We start from the raw sequence: 22658 nt of genomic DNA on the forward strand, positions 1-22658 counted from the left end.
TTTAAAAAAAGGATACAAACCAAGCTGAATAGGACAGAAAATTTTTGATTCTCTGATGCACATCAGTGTTAGGTTAATGGTTGGACTAGATGATCTTCAAGGTTGTTTCCAACCTTGATGATTCTGTGATTCTGTAATTGTAGATGTGCTGAAGCTGAACAGATTTGATAAAAATGTTACATACTGAATAGCTCTTTTGAGGATGCTAAGTTATGAAATAAAAACCATAATTTCTCTGATGATTGTTTGCCTAAAGTAAAAGGGGTATCATTCTCATGTTTGAAAAGCAGTTGCAAGAGATTTCGGCATGCTACAAACCCCTTTAAGTCAGGAGAACAGTAAGTATATAGGTGTCACAAATACTGTCCTGACCTTCACACTTGTGATGTTTATTTACCATTCTTCAGGTATGACAGCTGTTTGAGAAATCACTGGTTACAGTGTCAGTAGTATCTCAGTGCTGACATTCATCAAAGAACTATAATGCTCTTCTCACAGAAAAAGCAAGCTAAACTTTTAAAATATGGAGGTGTGTCAGAACAGTAATTGCTACTGTAGCCTGATTATTCAAAGAGGTTTAAGTGATTTGTTGATCTGATGTTTATAATCTTGGAATAATAGGGAAGTTTGAAAGGATCAAAGAAAAGCTAATGTTATTCCAGTATTTTAACAGGTCTGGCCCACGTAATCATAGGTCAGTTGTGCTTCATTCTTATCCCAGATGGGTTTGAAAGGTGGGCAGCAGGATATCAACAATAAAGAGCAATGTCGTTGTGATTAGCAATCAGAAGGATTTTATAAAAAAAGGTATCCCATTTGCCACTATGGTGAGAAGTGAGACTAAACATTTGGTTGTTAAAGCTAACAGTTTGTGAATTCTTGAAAGCATCTAATTCTAACAATAACTAGGTCAAATTTGTAGCCAGCCCCCAGTTGAGTGAAGAGGCAGCAATAGCAAGTGTTCTGTGGGGTGACTGGAAACCTGAGCAAAAATGTATCTGTGATACATCTGGGTTGCATGCATGACACAAGACTGCTTATGGCAATAATGCAGAAAAGTAGTAGGGGGTCAAGGTGAATAATCAGTTGAACACAAGCTCATAGTGTGCTCTGGTGGCTAAGAAAGCAAATGCAATCCTTCAACATTCAGGCAGGAAAATACAAAGCAGGGAGGAGAGAATGGAGCTGCTGCTTTTTCCGGCACAAGTGACGAAGCTTCTGCAATTCTGAGTTTGTTTCTATTCTTTGTGCTATAAAAAGAGTCCTGACACATTCTGCCCCTTTGGCAACAGCTGAGTTTGTCTGCCACGTATCTGTAGAAGCAGCTTCCTTCCAGGATACCCTGTGCATGCTGTGGCCACAGATTCAGTCTGGGCTGCAGAGCTCTAGGCAACTGCATAGCAGAGCTCATTGGGCAAGGCTTGGATTTGCACCACTGAATGTATATTTAGATTTTCCTGCTGCTATTTCATCTCTTCTTCCCAACCCAATTAAAAATCTGGCTGCTGTCTAGCTATCAAATGCTAACACAAACACCTGTGTGCCAGATGTGTACAGCTGTAAGTCCGTCAGTGCTGATCCATCATTGGACCCGTAAGCCAGTTCATGGAGCAATTAGAAAACATTTTTTGTTTTTCCCCTTCTGTCCCTCCTCCTGATTTTTAATCCTCCTCTTTTTCCAGTGTTTTTTCTCTTCTGCTTCTTGCTGCTGCAAGTTTGTAAGGTGAGCCTTGCTCAGACTTTCTGTTGCTTTCAGATAAGAAAATAGATAGCCTAAACCAAAGAAGCACATTTTTCTGGCTGCAGAGTGGCTCATTTATACTGACAAATGTTAAGTTATAGAAGTCCAAATGTTAGTAGTGTGTACTAGCTCAAGAAAACCACCTTGAAAATAGTAATGTTGAGGTCTACACCAAGCGGGATTAAGATCAGGATTAAGATTTGATTCCACCCCACCCGCCTGCCCCAGACATCCCCCAGATGTGTTCTGGAGGTACTGACTGTAGGACAGGGAGCATGCTCATGGCCTTTTTGAAAGTGAAGGCTCAAGTCAGCAGCAAAAAGCAGTTCTTCAAGTTTGGTAAATGAAAATCATACTAGTTTAAAAAGGTGGGATATGATAACACTGCAGAGGTTTTTACTGCAATTGGTAAGACAGTCTTTTTACAGGGGCTTGCTGGAAACAGACTAATGTAAGAAGCCTCTTTCTTATTCCACTGTGCTTTCCTCCTGACCTCTGTCTCTCCTTTTGCCCAAGTTCGCTACTTACATCTTTCCAGGATTGCCTCCTCTCTCTTTTCCCCAACATGTAGTAATAGTGCTTATGGAGGGATGTTCCTTCTGGGGAAAGGATAGAGTTTCAGAAAGACAAGAGGGAAATTAATTTTCCTTTTCTAGCAAAAGAGATGAGATGGTTTCATTTGCTCAGCTGGGAGTGGTAATGTATGGCTTATATGAAGAAAACATGGTGAGCATGAGGGAAGTCTTCTGTGACAGGTAAGGCAGTGTGGTCACACTCAGAGGTGTCAGTTGTTATGTACAGAGCAATAGAAAAACGGAGGCCTCCTCACTGTCCCCTTGGTCTTGCTCATGTGCCACTTCGGCTTTTACTTATCAAAACACTGCTTGTGCTAGCTGACGTCCTGCCACCTTAGAGGATTCAGTCTTAATTTAGCAAAGCTAACTGACTTTTATCCAGGGGTTCCCAGCTCAGTTTGGTACAGTGCTACTAATTTATAGTCATAGTGTGTATCCTGTCATGCTTATTTGAGGAAAAACTCCCATTGGCTTCAGTTTATTTGAACATACCTTTGCTTTAACAGAAGTGGAGCCATTGTAAGAGTGAAGAGCTCTCTTTCAACTGTTGGGGCTCTGGAATGCTGAAAACAACAAATCTCTGAAATGTGGCCTAGAAGATGATAGGATATGTTTAAGTTAGAGTGCAGAGTCACTTGGAAAATAGCCCGAGTGCCTCTGGAAAGTAAATTTACAAGTATCATCTCTTTATTGGTCTGGAAAGTACACTCTCAAGAGAGAAAGGAGAACAGATTTCCGCACCACCCCCACCCCCACCCTCCCCCAAATAGAGACCAACCATGGATGAACAGGGGAACAGGGTTGTGTTTAGAGCAGAGATGTTTGCACAGTCATGGAAAAACATGTGTTTTTTATCAGGGTTAAGTCTTCCCTCCTACTAATGTTTCTTAATTAGTTCTTTTACTCCCTGCCTGTGGAGAGTGAGAGTCTGGAAAACACACTTCTTCCTGGGCAGAACTTTGATCATTGCTTTCCTCTACTTCTTCCCTCACCTTGGATGATGGATTACATACCAGCAGTCATTGCTGCATGGACCCTTTCGGAAACAAAAGATCTCCGTGAGTCTTCTGCGAGAATCTTCAAGGGGAAGCTGACCTCTGTGATTTAGTTAGTATTGACTGCTTTATTTTTCCCTGAAGAGCAATGAATAGTATTGGTGTTGAAAACCACAATTTGATAAGAAGGTCTTGAGATCCATTGTATAGTTGAGTTTTCTCAGGTGGCGTAATGACATAGGGTCACAATGTCTAACTTGCTTAGGCTATAGCTGACCAAATCAAATACAGTTGTGCACAAAATCTTAGAAAGTGTATCTAGTATTAGTGACTACATCTTACATGTTTGCAAGAAAGTAGTATGCATATGAGTTATTTGTACATGAATCTGTGATCAACTAGGTTCCATGTAATATATAAAAGTGCAAATTGCTCATCCTTTTTCTTGCCAGCCTCTCTGTTCACCAGTTGAGCTCTGTCTGCTTTCATCACGTCTCCTTGTGAGTTTTGTGTAAATGTATGTATGTGTGAAACAGACTGTGCTTCATGCTGAAAGTGGTGGTCTGCTTCCTCTGTTGAGGAAGATGGGCACCAAGCTGGGTAGCAGGAAGGAAAGGATTATTCTCTTGTACTCTGCTTTTTTAGTGATGCAGTTAAAATGTCATGAAACCTATACAGCAAGGCACAGATATATGAAGGGAGACGAAAGAGAGGAGGATGCTTCTGCATTATCTTACATGATCATATAGTAGTGCCATTCTTCCTCCTCCATGAGGTCAGGACTGCATTTGCAGTCTGTCTCTATACTTCAGGGTTTCTTTAACTACTGTCAGTTCACTGGGTACATTTTCACTGGGTAAAGCCAGAATTCCCTAGCATACCTATCTATGATGAATCTCTGAAATGCCAAACTTCCTTCCCTCTTCTGTCTTTCCCATGTGGGTTTTTAGTTCAAGACCAAAGATAAGGGATTAATTACTAGCTGGTTACAGTGGAGAAGATGAACAACTAAACATGGCTGGAATTGGTGTTTACTTGAGCTTGAAAACTCAAAGGTAATGTGTGAAAAGGCTCCTTTACCACAAAGCTCAGTGTGCACTCCGTTTAGTTCACTGCTTGCCTTGTGCATTTATGCTATGGTCTGTGTTGTGACTGATCTCCTGAAGCTTTCAGATCTCTTACATGCCTTCATTTGTTTATTATAGGAATAGGAGTTTACAGTAATGCTGTTTATACTAAAGATGGGTGAACCATTACAGCAATAAGAGAAACCATCATGAACCTTTGCCCTCAACTCAAACCAAACTCCTTTGTGATTTTTAAAGTTCTGTTTCAGTTTTCAGTGTCACTGTACTTTGTTCTGTCAGGATTGGAAATGAGTGCCAAAATATAAATGGTATTTCCAGTGTCAACCTCAGATTTCACAAGCAAATCTGCTCTCATGCCAGGGAGTGTGGGGTTTCTTAGACCTCACAAGTTTCAGTAGTGAGTATAACCTTTCCAACTCCTGCTTAGCGCAGCTAGCTCAAAAGTGCTTACCCAGTGAGGCTTGCCCATCTCTCTTTCATACGGGACATGATACTGTTGTATGCCTATGGGCCAAGAAGCTGTTTATTAAACTAATAAGCATTCCTAGGGGAATGTGTGAAGACAATTGCTTGCAGATGAAATACTGAAACCGAGTGCCATGTAGCTGCATTTCCCTGCTGTTCATGCAAGGGTGTAGTGACTATCCAGGCTGTGGCCTGTTTCCTGCTAAATGTGTCACAAGCCTGTCAGCCGATTCTTCTGTGAAATTATAGTGGAGTTGCCCAGTGAAGAATAAGAAAGTAAACTCTCTTTTAAGCTCTATCAGTTTTGTTTTGAGAACAAAATGTGACTAACGTGTTTCTGGAACCTGAGTTTCTCCAAATTTATTTGCTGTCCTGTAGGCTTTTCTGTTTCATGTTCCAGACTTGCATCCAGTGTTGGGCTATCCATCTAGTAGAGTCTGATAGATTAGCAGGGCCAATCTTGGGAGTAATCAGTTTAGGTTGTGCTTGTTTTCCTCCTTTCTGGTCCTGAGGAGGGAACAGTCATTCTTCTTCCCTCCCTCTCTTTCTCTGTTTATTGTTGTATCAGAGAATGATCTGATGTTTGTTTTAACACTGAAATGAAGCTGAATTCACTGCTGTCCAGCACTCTTTAAAGTTGGTGTGCTACTTGAATATTTATATCATGCTGACATTTGCTTACTTTAGAGAAGGCTTTATTTCCTTAGAGTATTTATCATAGTATCCAGGAATTTCCATGTTGAACTGGTGCTGGATCTGAATGTTGTATATAATTACCTGGGTTAAAGCCCAGTTGCCTAAAGGAAGTTCCAAAGAACAACAACTAGCTCTTGTGGCACTAGTTAGCTGAAGGAAGAGCTGGCAAGGATTTTTTCTGGACAGTTGTGGAGGAGCCTGGAAAGAAGGCTTACACCTCACTTCAGCTGTATAGGTAGCTTTGTCTAGCCCATTATAGAAAAAGTAGAGAGTCCTTTCCTTGCATACCTGGCATCATGGACGGGATGCCTATATCTGATGTGAATTGTTGACCTAGTTATGGTCTGGGATGGAAAATAAGATTTGACATCTTTTGTATCCTGTTTTTTCCCCCTGATTTCCACCAGTCCCCTTCCCGAAGGTAAAGGGGGGAGGGTTGGTACAGAATCCAGTTCCTGCCTTCCTGATACACTTTGATGCTCCGACCCCCTTTGTGCATAGAATAGAAATGACCAGCTTGAGGCTTGATCAGATCTCAGCCTCCTGTTGTTTCCCATCAGCTTATATGACTCTCTTGGGCTTCTGGGGCTAGAACTGCTCTTTTGCTGCTGTGCATAAGGAGGCATCATGATTTATGAATCAATTAATCACTGCATGCTGAGGAGCTGTTCACGGTAGTTAAACAGTGAAAATAAAACGCTTGAGTATATAATAAAGACGGATCATAATGAATATGACCCTCTACCGATGAATTCTCTTCCTCCCTATATTATACCCCCTACCCATTCTTTCTCAGCACAACCAAACTATCCAGACATAAAATTTGTCTATCTTGGATGGCATGGGGTTCATCAAATTACTTGATAAGTATTTGTGTGATTCTACACCACCCCCCCCCCCCCCCCCGCACTCTTCCAGTTTTCTGATAAAGCTGATAAAGCCACAAAGATGCAGAGAAAAAAAAGGAGATTCTGATACTACTGATTGTATATCTTTTTGAGTCATAAGAAAATCCACCAATAAGTCTTTAAAACTTAAGGAGGGGAAGGTGAAGTCTGCCTTGCCTGGTCTGTAAAACCACAAAAATGTGGTGTGAAATTTCCAAGAAATACTTCCATCACATAACTGCACAAGAAATGCTGCCATCACATTACCATCATTGTTCGCTCTGCATAACATGCACATTATTGCTGTGTATTTCTAAAACTGCACGATGCTGTAAGAACTGGACAAGTTTAGTGATAAGCCCCTACTGAGACTGCTGTTTGGCTCCACAACTTACAGAAGCGCTTTGCAAATTAGGCCGTCTTTCAATGGCTGTAATCAGATCAGGGTGACATACTGCTCTGGAGAGCACCACTGACATCCTAGCTGTGAGGTGAGGATATGAGGCAAGAGGTTTTAAACCCGATCACGTGGTTTTGAACCAAAACTATGCTTTCCAATAATAAAATTATTATTTATAAATTATTGACCCTATACATGTTCAAGAAAATTACTGTTTTATTTTATATAATCAGCAGCTACCCAAAATAGTGGTAGAACATTTAATTAATGGAAAAGTTGTGGGGAGTTTTTCCTGGCTGAAAAGTGTATTCTTGGTAAAAGAAATGCTGAAAAGCTCTTAAAGTTTATCAAATATCCATGAGTTTTGAATTCTGAAAAGGATTTTGGGGGAGTGATGGTACTTCTGGTTTTTTCAATTTTTCTTTACAGGTAGGCTTTGAAATTTTACATTTTTGTTGCAGAGTATGTCCTGGATTTTCTGAGTACCAAAAGCTGACATTGATGAGTAGATGGATTTGTGAACCTTGCTACGAGCCTGCTGGTTTTAGTGGAGTTGCTCTTGATCTCACCTGTGTAACGATGAGTAGATTTCATTCAAGCCAGAAATTAGGTGCAGTGATGTGAAGCAGGTTAATTCATTCTCTCTGCCATGCATTGAAGCTTGCAGTGGAATTATAATATTTGCCAGTTATCAGTAAAAGTAAAAGAATTTTTTTCTTTCCAACACGATCTAGTTTCTCATTTTTGTTCAGCTCTGCTGCTGGCATATGTTGACTGTATCTAATGGCCTTTGTTTGCATTCTAAGCTTATCTCATAAATTGGCTTTTGAAATGCACAATCAGCAGTAATAATGTTTCACTGTGGTGACCATGGTTAAACATTTCTTTCCTGTCCCCCCTCTCCCTTCTCTGTTTGATTTTTTTTTTTTTTTTTTTTTTTTTTTTAGGACCCAGGTTTTACTTCTGTGATTCATGACAAGCTCCAAGTTCCTAATACCATTCGTAAGGCATGGAATGAGAAGGACAACAGATGTGACGTTTGTGCCACACACCTGAACCAGTTGAAGCAAGAGGCCATTCAGATGGTGCTGACGTTAGAGCAAGCTGCCAACTCAGAACATTACGATGCCTCACCAGGCTCTCCCCCACCTCTCTCCAATATCCCCACATTAGTGAGTCCCCGGCACATGGGCAGCCTGCAGCCCAGGGACTGGGCATACATGCCCGCTCCTTATGCTACACCTAATTATACAGGCTTTGTTGCCAACAAACACAGTGGAAAACCCAACAGTCTAGGAATTGTCAATGGGGTGGAGAAGAAAAATGGCTCTCCTGGACACCAAGCCAAGGTCAGCTTTCAAATGGCCACCAGCCCCAGCAACGGTAACGTTCTCAACTCTGTGGCTATTCAGGCTCATCAATACCTTGATGGTACCTGGTCTTTGTCAAGAACGAATGGCGTCACTCTATATCCCTACCAAGTAAGTATTTTAACATAAAAAACATGTTTGTTTTCTTGCCGTTGAAGCTTGCATGGGCATGCTAGCACTGTTTGCTCCTGTGAGGTAGAAGTAGAGCGATTCATATAGTGAGCACCAGAACAAGGAGTGCTATAAATTTCCATTTACCTGATAGGGGATTGAGTTGGAGGAGACACAGATCACAATTAGTATTATTTAGAACACCTTTCATTAATTCAGCTATTATTAATAATAGAACTAAGCTGTTGTTTTTAATAGCAGATAACTATTCATACAGTATATGCAATTATTCCCTCACACAGTGCTCACTCTCGCTCATAATACTTGGTTGGAGCAACAGCTGTGAGCCAGTCACAGTTGTTTACTCACAAGTGGAAAGTGGCACTAGTGCATCAGTGACTTCTGGGTTGATATTCAGGAAGTATCCAGACGGTCTTTTGGTTCATCATGTATGCATATGATCAAATAGTCTTTGTCTACATATAGCAGGCACTACCTTCGTTGATGTGTTCTAAGTTACATACGTTCTTATTGATGCTAGTGTGTGCTGAAGGCCTTCTGCAGATTCAACTGATTCTTGGTGTTTTGATTTTTATCAGTTCTCATGTATTCAACATCTCCATCAGTCTCTAGAGCTTAGCAGTTCTGGGGAAATTTTAATGTGCTTCTCAGCATGTTCTTTTCTTTCTCTTTGACTTGCTGTTTTCTGTTACACGACACTTGTAAGTACCTGTAGAACCCATATACACTAGCTGGCACAGAAAGGGGTTTTATGACAGGAAGTAAGCTTTCTGATAGACTTAGCTGCAAGTGGTGGGATTTTCAGAGTGCCCAAGCACTTGCAGATTGCGACATAAGCCTATTCTTTGAGTTCCCCTGGCCATCCCTGTTGGCTTCCTTAGGCACATAAATATCTTTGGAAGTTAGTCTTTCTACTAAGTTAAGAACAGATTGCAAGACAGATCCCTAAATTAATATTTAACATTTATCAGTATGAGTGATATTGCAGCCAGAAAAAAGTGATGTTATTCATAAACATTAAGATATTGTCATGCACCAAAGAAGACTTGGTAAAACCAGAAGTGAACTACAGTTTTTATCTGGAAAATATGTGACTTTATAGTTTTATGGATTTATGCTCTAGTGAACCTGAATCACATTTGGGAAGGTCAGTATGTAATTGTAGTTTGTTCTGAGAAAAAAAAAATCTGATCTAAGAAAAAAACCTGAACAAAGAATGCACATTAAGAAAACTGAATAATTAGGAAAATCAGTTTTATTGCATTCATGATCTTTCAGATTCATGTTCTATGAAAACATGTTATTTGTTTACTTTTTAATAATGTTTATGGTTCCTAGATAGTTAATTCTGTCTTTAAAATATTTACTAAGGAGAATCTAATATTCAAAACTTTACAGACTTATCCTGTAGTTTGGTTACAGTTGAATTAAGGACTGCTCCCTACCATTTCCCTTTCCTTTCAATAACCTTGAAATAGAAAAGACACCACCACCCCACCACCCCCCTCCCCAATAAACAAAAATCAAATCAAAAAACCCAGGCAAACTGGAAAAAAAACAAGCAAACATAGCAATGTTGGTCTGTAATGCATTGTGTTGATAGTAAGTTTTACATTCTCTTTAAGATTCCACCTTCAAATGTTAAAATTCTCACTTTACTCATGTCACATTTAATTGTCCAGTCGTGGAATAATAATGATAGCTTTTGTCTTTAAACACAATGAAAGGATTTTAGTGTTTGATTATGTAGTATCTGTATCAGACTGGGAATTAGCCAAGTAAGAAGAAAAACTTGGAAAAGTAATTTATTTGTAATTTGAAGTAGTGGGAAGATGCAAGCTTTGCTTTTCTGCTTTTGTTAGCTACCCATTTTCAGAATGTTTTAGATCTCTCTCCCATATAAATACATTTTTTAAATGCAGTTACTGTTACAAAACTGCTGGGGAAGAGCGCTAGGAAGATGAATCTGTTATCTTGATTTGAAGGTGAATTAAAACAGGGCACTAGCTACTTACTTGCTAATGTCTATATATTAATTAAATGTTCTTGTTTTCCCTTAAGAACAGTGATTAGAAAAACCTTACTGTGCATTATCTAAAAGGAATAGCAAATAATTTCTTGTAATAAAAGGCCTTACACTTCACACAGAGAGGTACAGTGCCCTTCTGTATCATAATCTTGTTAAATTGATGTCCAGGGAGAAGTCAGTCTCATGGCTCTAGACTTAATGGCGCCTGTTGTAGACACCTCCCATTGTAAATTAGCTTTTGTTAGACAGTCTAGATAACTTGACAGAAATGGTTGAGTACCTTGAAAACTGACCATGTTTTTTTTCCTTGAAGTATCACCAAAAAGAGGAAACATTAGTTTGGAAGTGATATTCTCTGGCTCAGAATTGGCTTGTGGCAATTTTAGGCACCAAAAGGTATTCCTACGGTTGTAAGTTCTAGGATGTTACTCCCTTCTTAGGATCTTCCCCTTCAGACTGCCTAAAATAAGAACCTTGTTATGGGAAATAAATTACAGCTTTTGTTTGAGTTCAGGTAGAAAAAAAAAACGTAAAAAGAATGGAGTGTTGTTATATTGTAGGGCTCAGCTGCTGCAGTAGTTTAGGGCAAGTCTTAAATGACATGCCACCATTCAATTACTTTTGCAGAAAGAGTAATTGCTATCAGGTGTAAGTAAAACAAATGTGAATTTACACACTGACAGATTTAGTATTGTATTATATGCTTAAAGTCTGAAAAATAGAAGAAGTAATACTGTCTTTAACTGGAGATGCATGTCAGGTGTAAAGGAAACTTTCTAATAATTTCATGGAGGCATTATGGGAACTCATCAATGGAGTCTCCTAAGAATAAGTCAGAGAAATAGCTGCTAAGAATTATTTAGGCAAAACTGGTCCCACCTGGAGATTAGGAGATGGTGTAGATGACCCCATCAGTGATTCTATATTTAGCCACCCCTTGACTAGACAGAAATGAAGATTTGGTTCCAAAAACCTGTCATGTCCCCTAGGCCTGGCTCACAAATGAACAGGTGATGCTGTTTTCTGTAAGGGACTGAATGAAATTTTGCTGGTAAGCAGTCCTCTTACAAAACAGGGAATTGGAGGGAGGGAAAGGGAACTGACAAAAAGCACAGCCCATTAAAACCCTTTTACGAACACAGGAATGCTGAAATGGTTACCTAGTCCGGGTCAAAGTGACTCCTTTCTGTTGAATACATGTAGGAAAATACCAGTCAAAACTGACGAGTCAGAATTTGATCCAGAGTCTGAAAATCTTGCTCTCTCAGTCATTAGCTGGTAACATTTATATACCCTGGCAATCAGACTGTTTTAACACTTGTAAAGGCTTCTGTTGATCTTCTTATCACTCAGAGGGATTTAGGTCCTTCCATGCTCAGAGAAAACCAATTTAAACTGGTGAAGTTTTACGCGAGAAGGGCTGTAACTATTTGTGCAGCTGCTAATGTGAATTACAGGATACCACAGTGTTAAGTACCTTTCTGCTGCTTACCAGTTATTACATAACACTTTAAGAAAAAGAAATCTTGGGGCCTGCGGTACTACTGTAGGAGCCAAAAGTCCAAATACCTTGATAAAATGATTGCTTCTTGTAATTTTTATAGAGAATGTGATACTAAATTGGATGCATAACATTTTTATTACTTAGCTGCTAAAGTAGCTAAACCAAACCCACCTCATTAAAGAATAAGATAGATTCGAGTCCTTAGTAGTTCAGACTGATTTAGTGTTTGCTTTCAAAGGGAAAGAAGTTGAAAACAGTGACTAGATTAAGCTGGTTACACTAAAACACTTTTTCTGGAGTAAAACTGCTCCATTTTTTAAAGTAGTTGTTGTTCTTTAGAATGGGCACCCTTTTTAAACCTAAATTAACTGCGTGGTTCGTGCATGTTGGTGTGCCTCTAAACCAGAAGCATAGCATTAGCTGCATTGTGTTGTAAGCTGCAGAACATAAAACAGTAGGCATTTCATTGGTCCTCTAGTTACCTTCTTGGATCTGCATAAGAATCTTTGTATGTCTTTTAAGTAGATTGTTTTAAAAGGCAAACAAACAAACAAACAAAATTAGCACCACGTGTTTGGTTGGTTTGGATGACAGGAAGGTAAAAAAACTCCAGAGAACTGGAAAAGGCCAACTCTTCCAGGAACAATGTGGGCCATGAAAGGGAAGGATGGGTAACAACTGTGACTGTTGATCTGGGTAAGCATCTCCTGCTCCAGACCTCGAGTTTGTGAAGTTTGAATTTGGTAAGGAAAAAGGTAGTACATGTAAGGATTTGGGTAGAGGTACTGTGAACATAATGATATCCAAGGAAAAAGTGTTTATTTCTCCACTGCACTTAAAAAGACCCTTTTGACCAAAAGTTTGGAAAATGAGATCTTAAACTGAGAGCCTCTTGGCCCCAGGCGTAGTGATCTCAAGCCTATTCAGAGACTTATCAAAGGCTTTGTTTGTGTACAATTGATGAAAACCTACAGTATGTGCTTTCTGTTTCTTCTTCATGTATAATGTGTGTTTAGAAGAACACGGTGCTCTGAGAAAGTAGCAGCTTGTTCTGGAAGTTTTGCAGTGATGAATGATTTGTTTGGAGTTTACTTAGGTCATGGCTGTCTCATAACACATCAGTTCTTTCAGGCACAGGCTTTTAGAAAGAAACTGGTAATGATTAGAGTTGGGCACAAGATGGAGAGTTCAGATACAGAGCCAATGCCTGGGGGGTGGGTGGGGGGGTATTCCCATCCAGGATTTTGATTCCACGATTTTTTTCCAAGTCTCTGCTGCTTCTGTCACTTCTTAGTGTTCAGCAGGATAAAGCTAAAATGTTAATGTTTGCTATAGCAGTGCCAGGGTAATTTAAGGAGTTTCTAAACCATATAATGCAAGGTACAGAAATTAAGTTACTTGCTCCATCTGTAGACTAACAGGTGTCTTCTGTAATTATTCCATGCTTCCTGGAGCTGGACCTATTTTGCCAAAGCATCTTAGCGACAAAAGAAGAGGAGATTTTTATACTGGCTCTTATAGTACCATGTTTTTATGTGAGTCCACACAATTCAGTATGAGATACCTAACACAGGAGGTATTTTACCTTTGTGCAGTTAGGTTTTGGTCCAGAGTTTTTTAGATGGCTTATGTTTCAGTAGCAGTTCAGTCACTGAACGTATGAGATCCACATTTGAGTGTGATGGCTCCCTGAACATAGTAGAAAACTTTGTTCCTATTACTGCAAGCCTATGAATGATGTTGCTGGACAAATGTGTGCAAACTCTTGCACTGATTTTTTTTTTTTTTTTTTTTTTTTTTTTCATTCTGTGACCTGGACTGTAACAACAAAGTAACTGTAGTGAGACTGTGGACTAAAAGTGCAGGAATTTTATATTCAAAGATTGTTTGACTGGGCCAAGAAACAGATTGTCAAACAAATTCATTGGCACTGAAATTATATCCCTGCTTAATTATCTCTGTTGCCCTCTTCTCCCTGCATTAGTTGTTATCGCTGAAGTAGCTTTCCTCTGACTAAAAGCCTTTTTAAACCACATCACTAATAATTAGCTATGACCCTACTAGTGTCAGTGTATGTCATCAGCTGACATTTTGCCATGATCTTTTGATCATTCAATTTGTATATTACAGGAGTTGGCTATTTGTATTTCATTTCTCCTGTCCACCCCTCAACTAGCAGCCCAGTTGTATACTGATTCTTCAGTATCATCAAGAGGGGAAACTGAAGTCTATGTGAACTGTAGGAGGCATTTCTTTTTTGCATTACTCTGGTATGATTTGATCTCTTACGGCATTTTTATGCATGGCTTAACAACCTTAGAATAGTTACTTTTCTCCTTCATGATACTGGGGTGACCAAGGGAAGAAAGAGGTAAAGGGTATCCCATGGACTGAAAAGAGCTAAGTAGGCTTATCCTATGAGTATGAAAACCCCATGACTCAACTGTGATGTGAGTAAGAAATCGGTGGACTATTAGAGGAGTGAGTTAATCCTGTAAATTGGCGAAAGCCAGAGATCACAATTAGTGAGGATTTGGAGTCTTGGTTTCCTCCCCTGCTCTGTAGTTTAAGGATTTTGTCCACATGTGAGACTAGTTTCTTTTCTGAAATAATAGCTGTGCTGATTGCTTGTATCATTGAACAAAAGTACAAACTGAGAGGAGGGGAGGTGTTTTAACAGTGAGAAGAATGAGGTAGAGATGGGATGGAGAGAGAGAGAAGATAAACTGATACATCAACACATGTCCCTTTGTTTCCCATGCTGTAAATAAGGTGGCACAGAACCAGAGAGAAAAATGGTCAGCTTCTGCTTTATTTCATAGTTCAAGAACAGAGAGTTAAAAGACAGCCAATTTGGAAGTGAGAAGAGGAAATATACTTTTCATGCAATGTACAGTTCTGTGGAATTTATTGCCGTGGAAATAGTATTGAGGACAAGAGCTTAGGAAAATTCATAAAAGGATTATATGTTTATGTGGACAATAAAAAAATCAATTCTTTCTGATATTAGGATAAAAAAAAAAAGAGATACATTTCCATATAGCATAAGGCAATTATATTCTGTGGTGAAGGCTTCATTTAAATAATTCAATATATAGCTAAGGACTAGAATTCCTGAAACTACCACTGAAGCTTTCCAGCACAGGTATAACTGGGCTGACTGGGAGAAGGATACTGATGTACTTAGTCATCTTTTAGACTCTTTGTCTGTCTGTTCTGAAAGTGGCCCTTGAGTGGCAGCTGGAGAGGGAGCCTAGATTACAGCCTGAACCTGGTGAAGGATAAACACCAGATGACTGGTGCTGTGTTTTGGATGGAGGCCTGTGATAAACAGATTAGCAAAGAGTGCATTTCCAGTAGTTTCAACAACATTGCCAGAGTTCAAGGTAAGTGTTGTACATTTCAGAAATCTCTATTTTTTAATTTTTTTTTTAAAATATCTTACTTAAGTGTGTGAAGATTCATGGCTTCTAAAAACTCTCTTGGGTCGAATCATTCATATGAACAACATGTTAGTTTTTAATGCTGCATAAAGTTTCATTCCTGTGGCTGATATTCCTCCTGTATCTTGCTGTTCAACATCTGTTGCAAGAAGAGAGAAAATAGAAATGTACAAAACCAAAGGTAGCTCACTCTGAGATGGGAAGGAGAGGATGACAAAAGAGTTAGAAAGGAAATTTTTAGGAGTTTCCCTTTAGATTGCCAAGGGATGCCACCCAAGACACAAATCAATGTATTGTCTCCTTGACCGAGACATTTGTTTCTCACATTGTTTTACATAAATGGGACATAGAGCTAAGATTAGATTTAGGAACATCATCATAAATAATTCTTTTTGTTTGTTTGTTTTGCTTGTTGTAAAATCCTGTTCAAATCTTTGATTTTGCTTACAAAAAGATTTGGGCTTTTAAATGTGAAGAATCGTATTACTGTGCAAAAAATAAATTGACAAAGCCTTTTTCTTGGATATGTTGTGCTTCTGGGAAGTAAGGAATAAATAGCTAGAGGCTGATGTAACTCTGAAATGTAATTCCACACAGCTATCATGTAAAACCATTGTTTTCTTTTCTCTAAAGTGTTTCTGAAATGGTGTCAGAAATGGAGCATCAAATTCTCTGGTGGGACAGCTCTCTTTAATTCAGTGGATTTGAGTTAAAGTGGTTGGTTGTTCCCTTATATTCCAGAGCACTGCAAACTTGAGAGGTGGGTGTTGTCAGATAAAATACATTCAGGGCCAGACTCTCTTTTGTCTCACTCCAGGATAATTGCTTTGCAGTTGACATGGCTACATCGGTGTAATACAGGTAAGAATGAGATCAATGTCAACTTTATAAGATCTGATCAGCCAGAGTGTGAGAACAGCTGTGGTGATGGGAGTGAATATGGTGCCTTGCACTCTAAGTGGGCTCAACTTCCTTTTGGGCTGGTGGACAGGAAAGTTTTCTTTTTCCATATACCTCTGGTCTGACTGAACACTGAAGAGTCTGTTGGAACTTCTTGTGACAAATGAAAACAGAAGCCTGATTGTCCAGCAGCTTTTGAAACTTGGATGTGCCTAGCTGTATTTTATGAAGAAAAAGGAAGGATTACATCCATACAGGGGTGAGAAAAAGCCCCTCTCAGCTAATGAAACCATGTTTTAAATCTACAAAACCACTCTGAGGAGAATGAAATTGTATTTAATCTTTCACTCCCACCTAATCTCTCTAGTTGAACTCAGAACTGGTTGAAGGGGAAAGGAAAGTAATGAGCTCTCATCTTCCAAGGAGTTGCTTGATGCTCATTGCGCTTAATGTCACTAGCAAATCTCAGCAGGAGCATCTGTAGCTCCTCCTTGTATGCACAAGACTCACCATCACTCATGACATTTGAGGACTTTGGTTTTATAAACCAAGAGTCTCAGGTCTGACTGGTAGGGGTGAATGTCAGGTGATTAAGCTGCAACCAGTGCAAGGTAATAGTTGGATGGAAGTGCAAGTGAAGTGTTCCTGTTGTGACAGCTCTTTGAATTGAATACATTCATCTGTCATGCTTTACTTCAAATAGTTTGATTTTTTTTGAATTTGTGAAAGTGTCATAAATATGTATTTAATAAATAGCTGGCTAAATTTATATACAGGGTTTTGGCTAATGGGAAAGGCAGAAAAAGAATTAAAGGTTGGAACTACGCTTGATGAAATCACTTCTGCTTCCCTAGCTTCATTGTGACTGCATTGATCTACAGTGAGTGCAGCTTGATGTCACTGGATTATTATAAAATACACTGTAATGCGAATTCTGCAATTTCTTTACACCTTTTACTCTATCTATTACTCTGCAAGAAAGTCAAGGCTGTTACTAAAAGCAGAGTTTAGGCCTAGTTTTGAAAAAGATTCCTATTTTAAAGCATACAGAGGGATATTTTCTTTCCTGTAAGAGACAGATAGCTGATAGATAGGGTTGATTATTCCTTTTCTTCTTGACAGGTTTTAGGCTGATGGTGCTAGGCAGTGTTGCTGGATTTAAACACAGATCATAAGCACAATCATCTCTGTTTTATTCCTGTATATTTTCTCAGTTACTACCGTGCAACATAGAAGATGGAAAATTAACTCAAGTATTATTAAAGAAATTATACAGAACACGTCAGAAGAAAATGTATAGTAATGAGATATCATCAGTTCTCAATTGATCAGTCTCTCTGATCCCTGAAGATTTTGTGTGAAGTTCATTGCCAGTGTGCAGGAGGTAAAAATGGATGTGACACGATTCTCAATTGTACCGTACAGGTATATCATGGAAGTGATCACAGACAGGACTGACAGGGAAAATATGCTCAGAAATCTTTGTCTGCATTTGGACCAGCTTCTATGAAAGTCATCATGAAGGGTCTTGCAATGTTAGGTAGGTTTAACTGAGGCTTAGTCTCTTGTGGAAAGTTTCTGATTTTTTTGCTTTGAAATAATGTAAACCAAAACTATAATTGTTTGTCCTGTTCAGCAAATAATACAACTAGCTACTATTCAGGTGACTTAGAAGAACAACACAGCTAAGGGTTTCAGGCCACCAGGGCTCCCTGGCAAATTACAAAAGCATCAGAGGGTGTCCTAAAGCTTATCTATTTTATTTTATATTTAGGTATAAATGCTAAATAAACGATCAAGTTGTTTTCATGTAAATAAGTGCTTTGGAGGGAAAAATCTGCTTCTTATGTTACTAGCTTTTTATTATTCTCTGCCCTAGTCAGTCATCACAAGGGTCTTTGCCTCCGTAATACTAAATGCCTGGAAGTGCCATTTGCAGCCAGGATTTAGTAAGGTTGCTGATTATCTCCTGAGTGTTGTCTTGCACTTCAGAACCTCTGTAAAGATCCTTTTAAACATGGCCAGAGACCAGCTTATTAAGCTTTATTCCTGTTTATATAAAAGTAGGTAAAATGCAGATATTTGGCCTGATGATAGCTAGGGCAAGATGAAGATTTCTGAAAGGGGCTTGACAGGGGTTATGTGTGTGCAGGTTATGAGATTTTTTCCAAGCTCTGTGATGTGGATTTCTCTGCTTCCTTTTCCATTCACTGCTCCATGGCTTCAATTGTATATTGTGAGTATTTGCCTCTTCTGCCTGCCCCCTCAATGCTTTGTCTCTGAGGCAGGGACAGTCAGCACTGGTACAAGGGGTTGTTAGTTCTGGGTCCTCTAGGCATTTTGTGATATAATGAATAATAGAGCACCTTATTCCTTGTGTGTTCTCCAGTGAAGGTGGTTTCAAGTATGGCAGCGGAGGCTTATCATGGCTTAGTTTCCTTTTGAATGTGAGAGTATGGGAGGGCATCTATTAGTTACAAATGCTTAACAGACACACTGGAAAACAACTGATTGCTCCTGGACAATTTTATATCATTAGTGAGGAAAAAAAATTTTTGTTAATGCTATTGCTGCTAGTATTCTTGTGTCCAGTTTGAATACATTGAGTAGAAATGCCACTTTGTAATTTCTTGGGGAATCCATGGATGGTACCATAAAGCCAAAGGGACCTGTCAGTAGACACCACTCTACTAGAGCAAGAGAATGGTTTGCGCTTAAGTGATTAGAGAATTTGCTTCCAAGACTTTTAAATGTTGCATGGAAGGAAAAATTAAATTCTACCAGGAAACATTTAATGTAAACTCAGGTGAAAGAGAACCGAAGTGTTAACTGTATAATATTTTGCAGACTTTAAAGTCCATTCCTGTGAAAGGAATGTCCAAAATACTTTGAACATCAAGATTAAACCTTGGCAATACATTTGAAGGAAACAAACTTTATTGTCCCACTCTGTATGTATTAAGAAGCAGATGTACAGGAAAGTGGAAGGATATGCTTGACATGGGTGCTACATCTTTTGCAAAGAGTTGAGAAAATAACCTTTTCTTCTGTTATACTCAGGACAAAAAGGGGCATCTTGTAATTTCATATGCGGAAGTTAGATTTTTCTGTGCCCGCCTGGAAGAATCAATATCAGAGTGGATTATGAAACTGAGAAATTACAAGGGTTCACACCAGTTTGGAAAAACTTTGGAAACAAGAGACTGACGAAAAATATCTTGCTGGTTGATTGTTTTTTTGTCTTCAAATATGGCTTGAGCTGGGATTTTTGTCAATTGCACAGAGTTCATACACTTTACCATCTGCAACAAGCTCCTACTGTGCTTTCTGAAAAGAAAAAGCTTGAAAACAAGGGCTTTGCTTTAAAGGGTTTCACTTGAAAGCATGCCCTTGGGAAAGAACAAGACTATAGGAGTTTTCAATTGACCTCTGAAGTTTTTCAGGTTTTAGAATCATTGAAGCATATTCTTTAAAAAAGCTTGAGTCCAGGATATATTATCCTTGTTTACTCTGCCTTAATTCCTAATAAAAGTAGTTCCAGCAAATACTAAGACCCTGTCATCCTCTTGCAATGCTCTGTTTCCTCCTAGGAAACCTTTCGTAATGCTATTCATCTGGAAAATTGAACTTTGAAACGGTAAACTTTTTTTCTTGAACCTTCATAATCATCTATTTCTCCTGGATAGGACCCCGTGCATATGAAACCCACTGTCTGTAGGGGACACTATTCAGGATTTGGTATTTTGAAGTTCTAGTCCTCTGGGTTGGTCACAGGGCTAATCTGCACCTGTTTTACATGGCTTCTGTCACTGTGGCCATTGCGAGCAGAGCACCTTTGAACTGGGAAGTATTTGGAGAATTATCCCTGAATTTTTTGGTTTAGTGCATAAATAGTATGGAGAATTTAATGTTTTAATACATAAATATATTCATTCCACTTCTCATTTTTTGGGGCATCCTTGGTCTGTTTTCTTTACTTGTGCATGCATGTATTTATGTATATACACACACAAATATGCCTTTTTCTTCCACTTCATTTTCTCTAGGAAAGACTCCTATGCTGCTTTTCCAAAAGAAATTGCTGATAAACTTCATGATAGATTCTGATCTGAACTTGAGTTCACTCCACTGGTGACAGAGCATCATCATGGTTTTTCCTTTTTGTAACTGTATGCCATTCTGCTGATACTAAGAAAATGAAAGAATTGGAGTATACTCAGTTCTGAAAGTTAATGTAGAAGGGGAAGTATTTCAGCCCCTTTTAAGAATACACACTAAGCAGCAGTTCTAGAAATGTGTCAGGATTCATTCTTTATTATCCTACATATAGAATAGTGCTTTATATTTTGGAGTTAGTTCGTGTTCATCTTGTATTCCCTTTGTCCTTGTGTAACTGACAGTCCAAGATGACTTAGTAAATGCCTAAAGTTTACCTTGTGAAGAGACATGTGAAACCTTTTTCTTCAGTTATACAGATTACAACACTGCACTTCCACTGACCTGTAGTCAGTGATCCTTCTTCTGGCATGCCACTGTGGAACAGAAAATCAGTCCATGATGCTTATTAAAAATCAATTAAAATAGAATAAAGGCTCCTTTGATTTAAAAGTAACTTCTGAAACTTTTATGTTACAAACTCAGTAAGCAAGTTGAAGGGGAGAAATCCAGAACATTTCATGTACAAATAATTCTCTGCGGAGTGCTGAAAGCCAAAACGAAAACTGAAGATAACCATGAGACATTTATTACAGTTCAGAATGGTTTACTAGAGTTTAGGCATCATTTCAGATGATGAGCTTGTTTGTTGTTTTTATATTTGGACTTCATTAAATGCATTTAATTAAATCTATTGTAAATCTGTTTTATTCCCAAGAGGCTGGTTAATGTAATCTTCCTGTTTGCTTATAAAAAATATCAACCAATAGTTCCTGCACTAATTTTAATCACTGTGTATTTTTAGGCCCTAGTAGAGTGTATTTTGTCAGTTTAGTTTATTGTACAAACTCCTTAGGGCGATGGTTCTTTGTCTTTGTGTCCTATGTAGAAGAAACTGTATATTCATTATTGCTGTGTTTTTTAAATTTTTTTTTTTTTTAAAAAAAAGCTGCTTGAAGGTTATTTAGGCTGACTTTCATGAGGAAGAAATAAATGTAGCTATAAGACTTGACTATATACTTTCAGACAATTTTCTTACAGTGATATTCTCTCTTAACCTTCTGACTTTTGACTGTTAAGATCTTTTAAGTTTTCCAAGTAGTTTGTTTTTTTGATCTCTCCTGTCTCTTAGACTACCAACAGTAAAAGTGATCAGGGCATGTAAAGGAACAAGGATAAAAATTAGCAACTGTTAGTGGTAAAAGTTAGGAAATTATAAGCCTACAAGGAGGCAGAAATTAAGAAAATTACAAGGGCCTTAGATGATTAACAAAATACAAGTCTACCTGAGATTAATGTGTTACAGAGATAGGCAATAATTTATAACAAAAACTGGAAGAACATGCTGTGTATGTACTGTGAACAAATTTTGCCATGAAGGTATACACAAAGTGTACCTATAAGAAAACACTAAATAATTGGCAGTATTTACTGTGCACACTGTGTTCCAAAGTTAAACACATTAGGTAGTAAGATGCATAAGACTTTGCATGCAAATGTCATTTATTTGTCTTTTACAGCCCTTCTAGACAAGAAATAGCTGATATGAGATCATTAAAACTGTATGGAGTCTACCCTTGGTTTGATCCGAGTTGTGTTTTACTGGAAAATAATCCTTGATGAATCAAGTAGTTATCTGTCCACCCCAAATTCTCATGATAGGTGGTACTGATGGAATTTGAAGGAATATTTTCTTTTGGGGAATGGTTGCTGTTTGTTAGTGCTGCAGGTTATGGATGTTCAATTGTTCCCCCTCCTGCCTTTTCAGAAAGGGCTGTAGAGCACAGACAGACTAGAGCCAGTGCCCCTTCCTCTTTACTATTCACTTTTCAGAACTGTGCAGTTTTGAAAATATGCATGTCTGTAGTTCATATCTTCCAAACTGAGCATTGATTATTTTTTTTTTAATGCCATCTGAGAAAAGTAAAGGAGTTGTGTCTCAGCATTTTCTAAAAAGAAGAGTAATCTAAAATTAGTGGTGAGGAGAAAATATTGTTCTTCATCTGACCTTATTTATCTGGTCAGTGGACATAGGGATTGGTACTAATTACTCGGTCTGCAAGTGAATGTGCACTAAATTGCAGCTGAGAATAGGCAGCCAGCATGCTTAAAGTTTAGTGTACAAGGGCCCTAAGGGGAAACGTGATCTTCGTACTGTAAAGCTGTCATAGTGAAGAAGGATTATGATGGTTCCTAGAGACCAAAATGCAGATTACAGGTACTGGGGAAAGATCATTGTAGTGCTAGGTCAGTTTCAACCTGTGTAATGTTGAGCTAG

The 22658-nt window shown here is 38.6% G+C and overlaps 1 protein-coding gene across 1 annotated transcript in view; it reads left to right on the forward strand.

Moving 5' to 3' along the window:
- Nucleotides 1–22658, forward strand: part of KIF26B (kinesin family member 26B) — a 298248-nt gene that overhangs the window by 82710 nt on the left and 192880 nt on the right. The window contains exon 3 of the mRNA XM_074925552.1: nucleotides 7795–8328. Coding sequence (XP_074781653.1) covers nucleotides 7795–8328 — 534 coding nt within the window. The remainder of the gene's footprint in view (nucleotides 1–7794; nucleotides 8329–22658) is intronic.

Source organism: Athene noctua, chromosome 1 (assembly GCF_965140245.1).
Source record: "Athene noctua chromosome 1, bAthNoc1.hap1.1, whole genome shotgun sequence".
NCBI classification, from domain to species: Eukaryota; Metazoa; Chordata; class Aves; order Strigiformes; family Strigidae; genus Athene; species Athene noctua.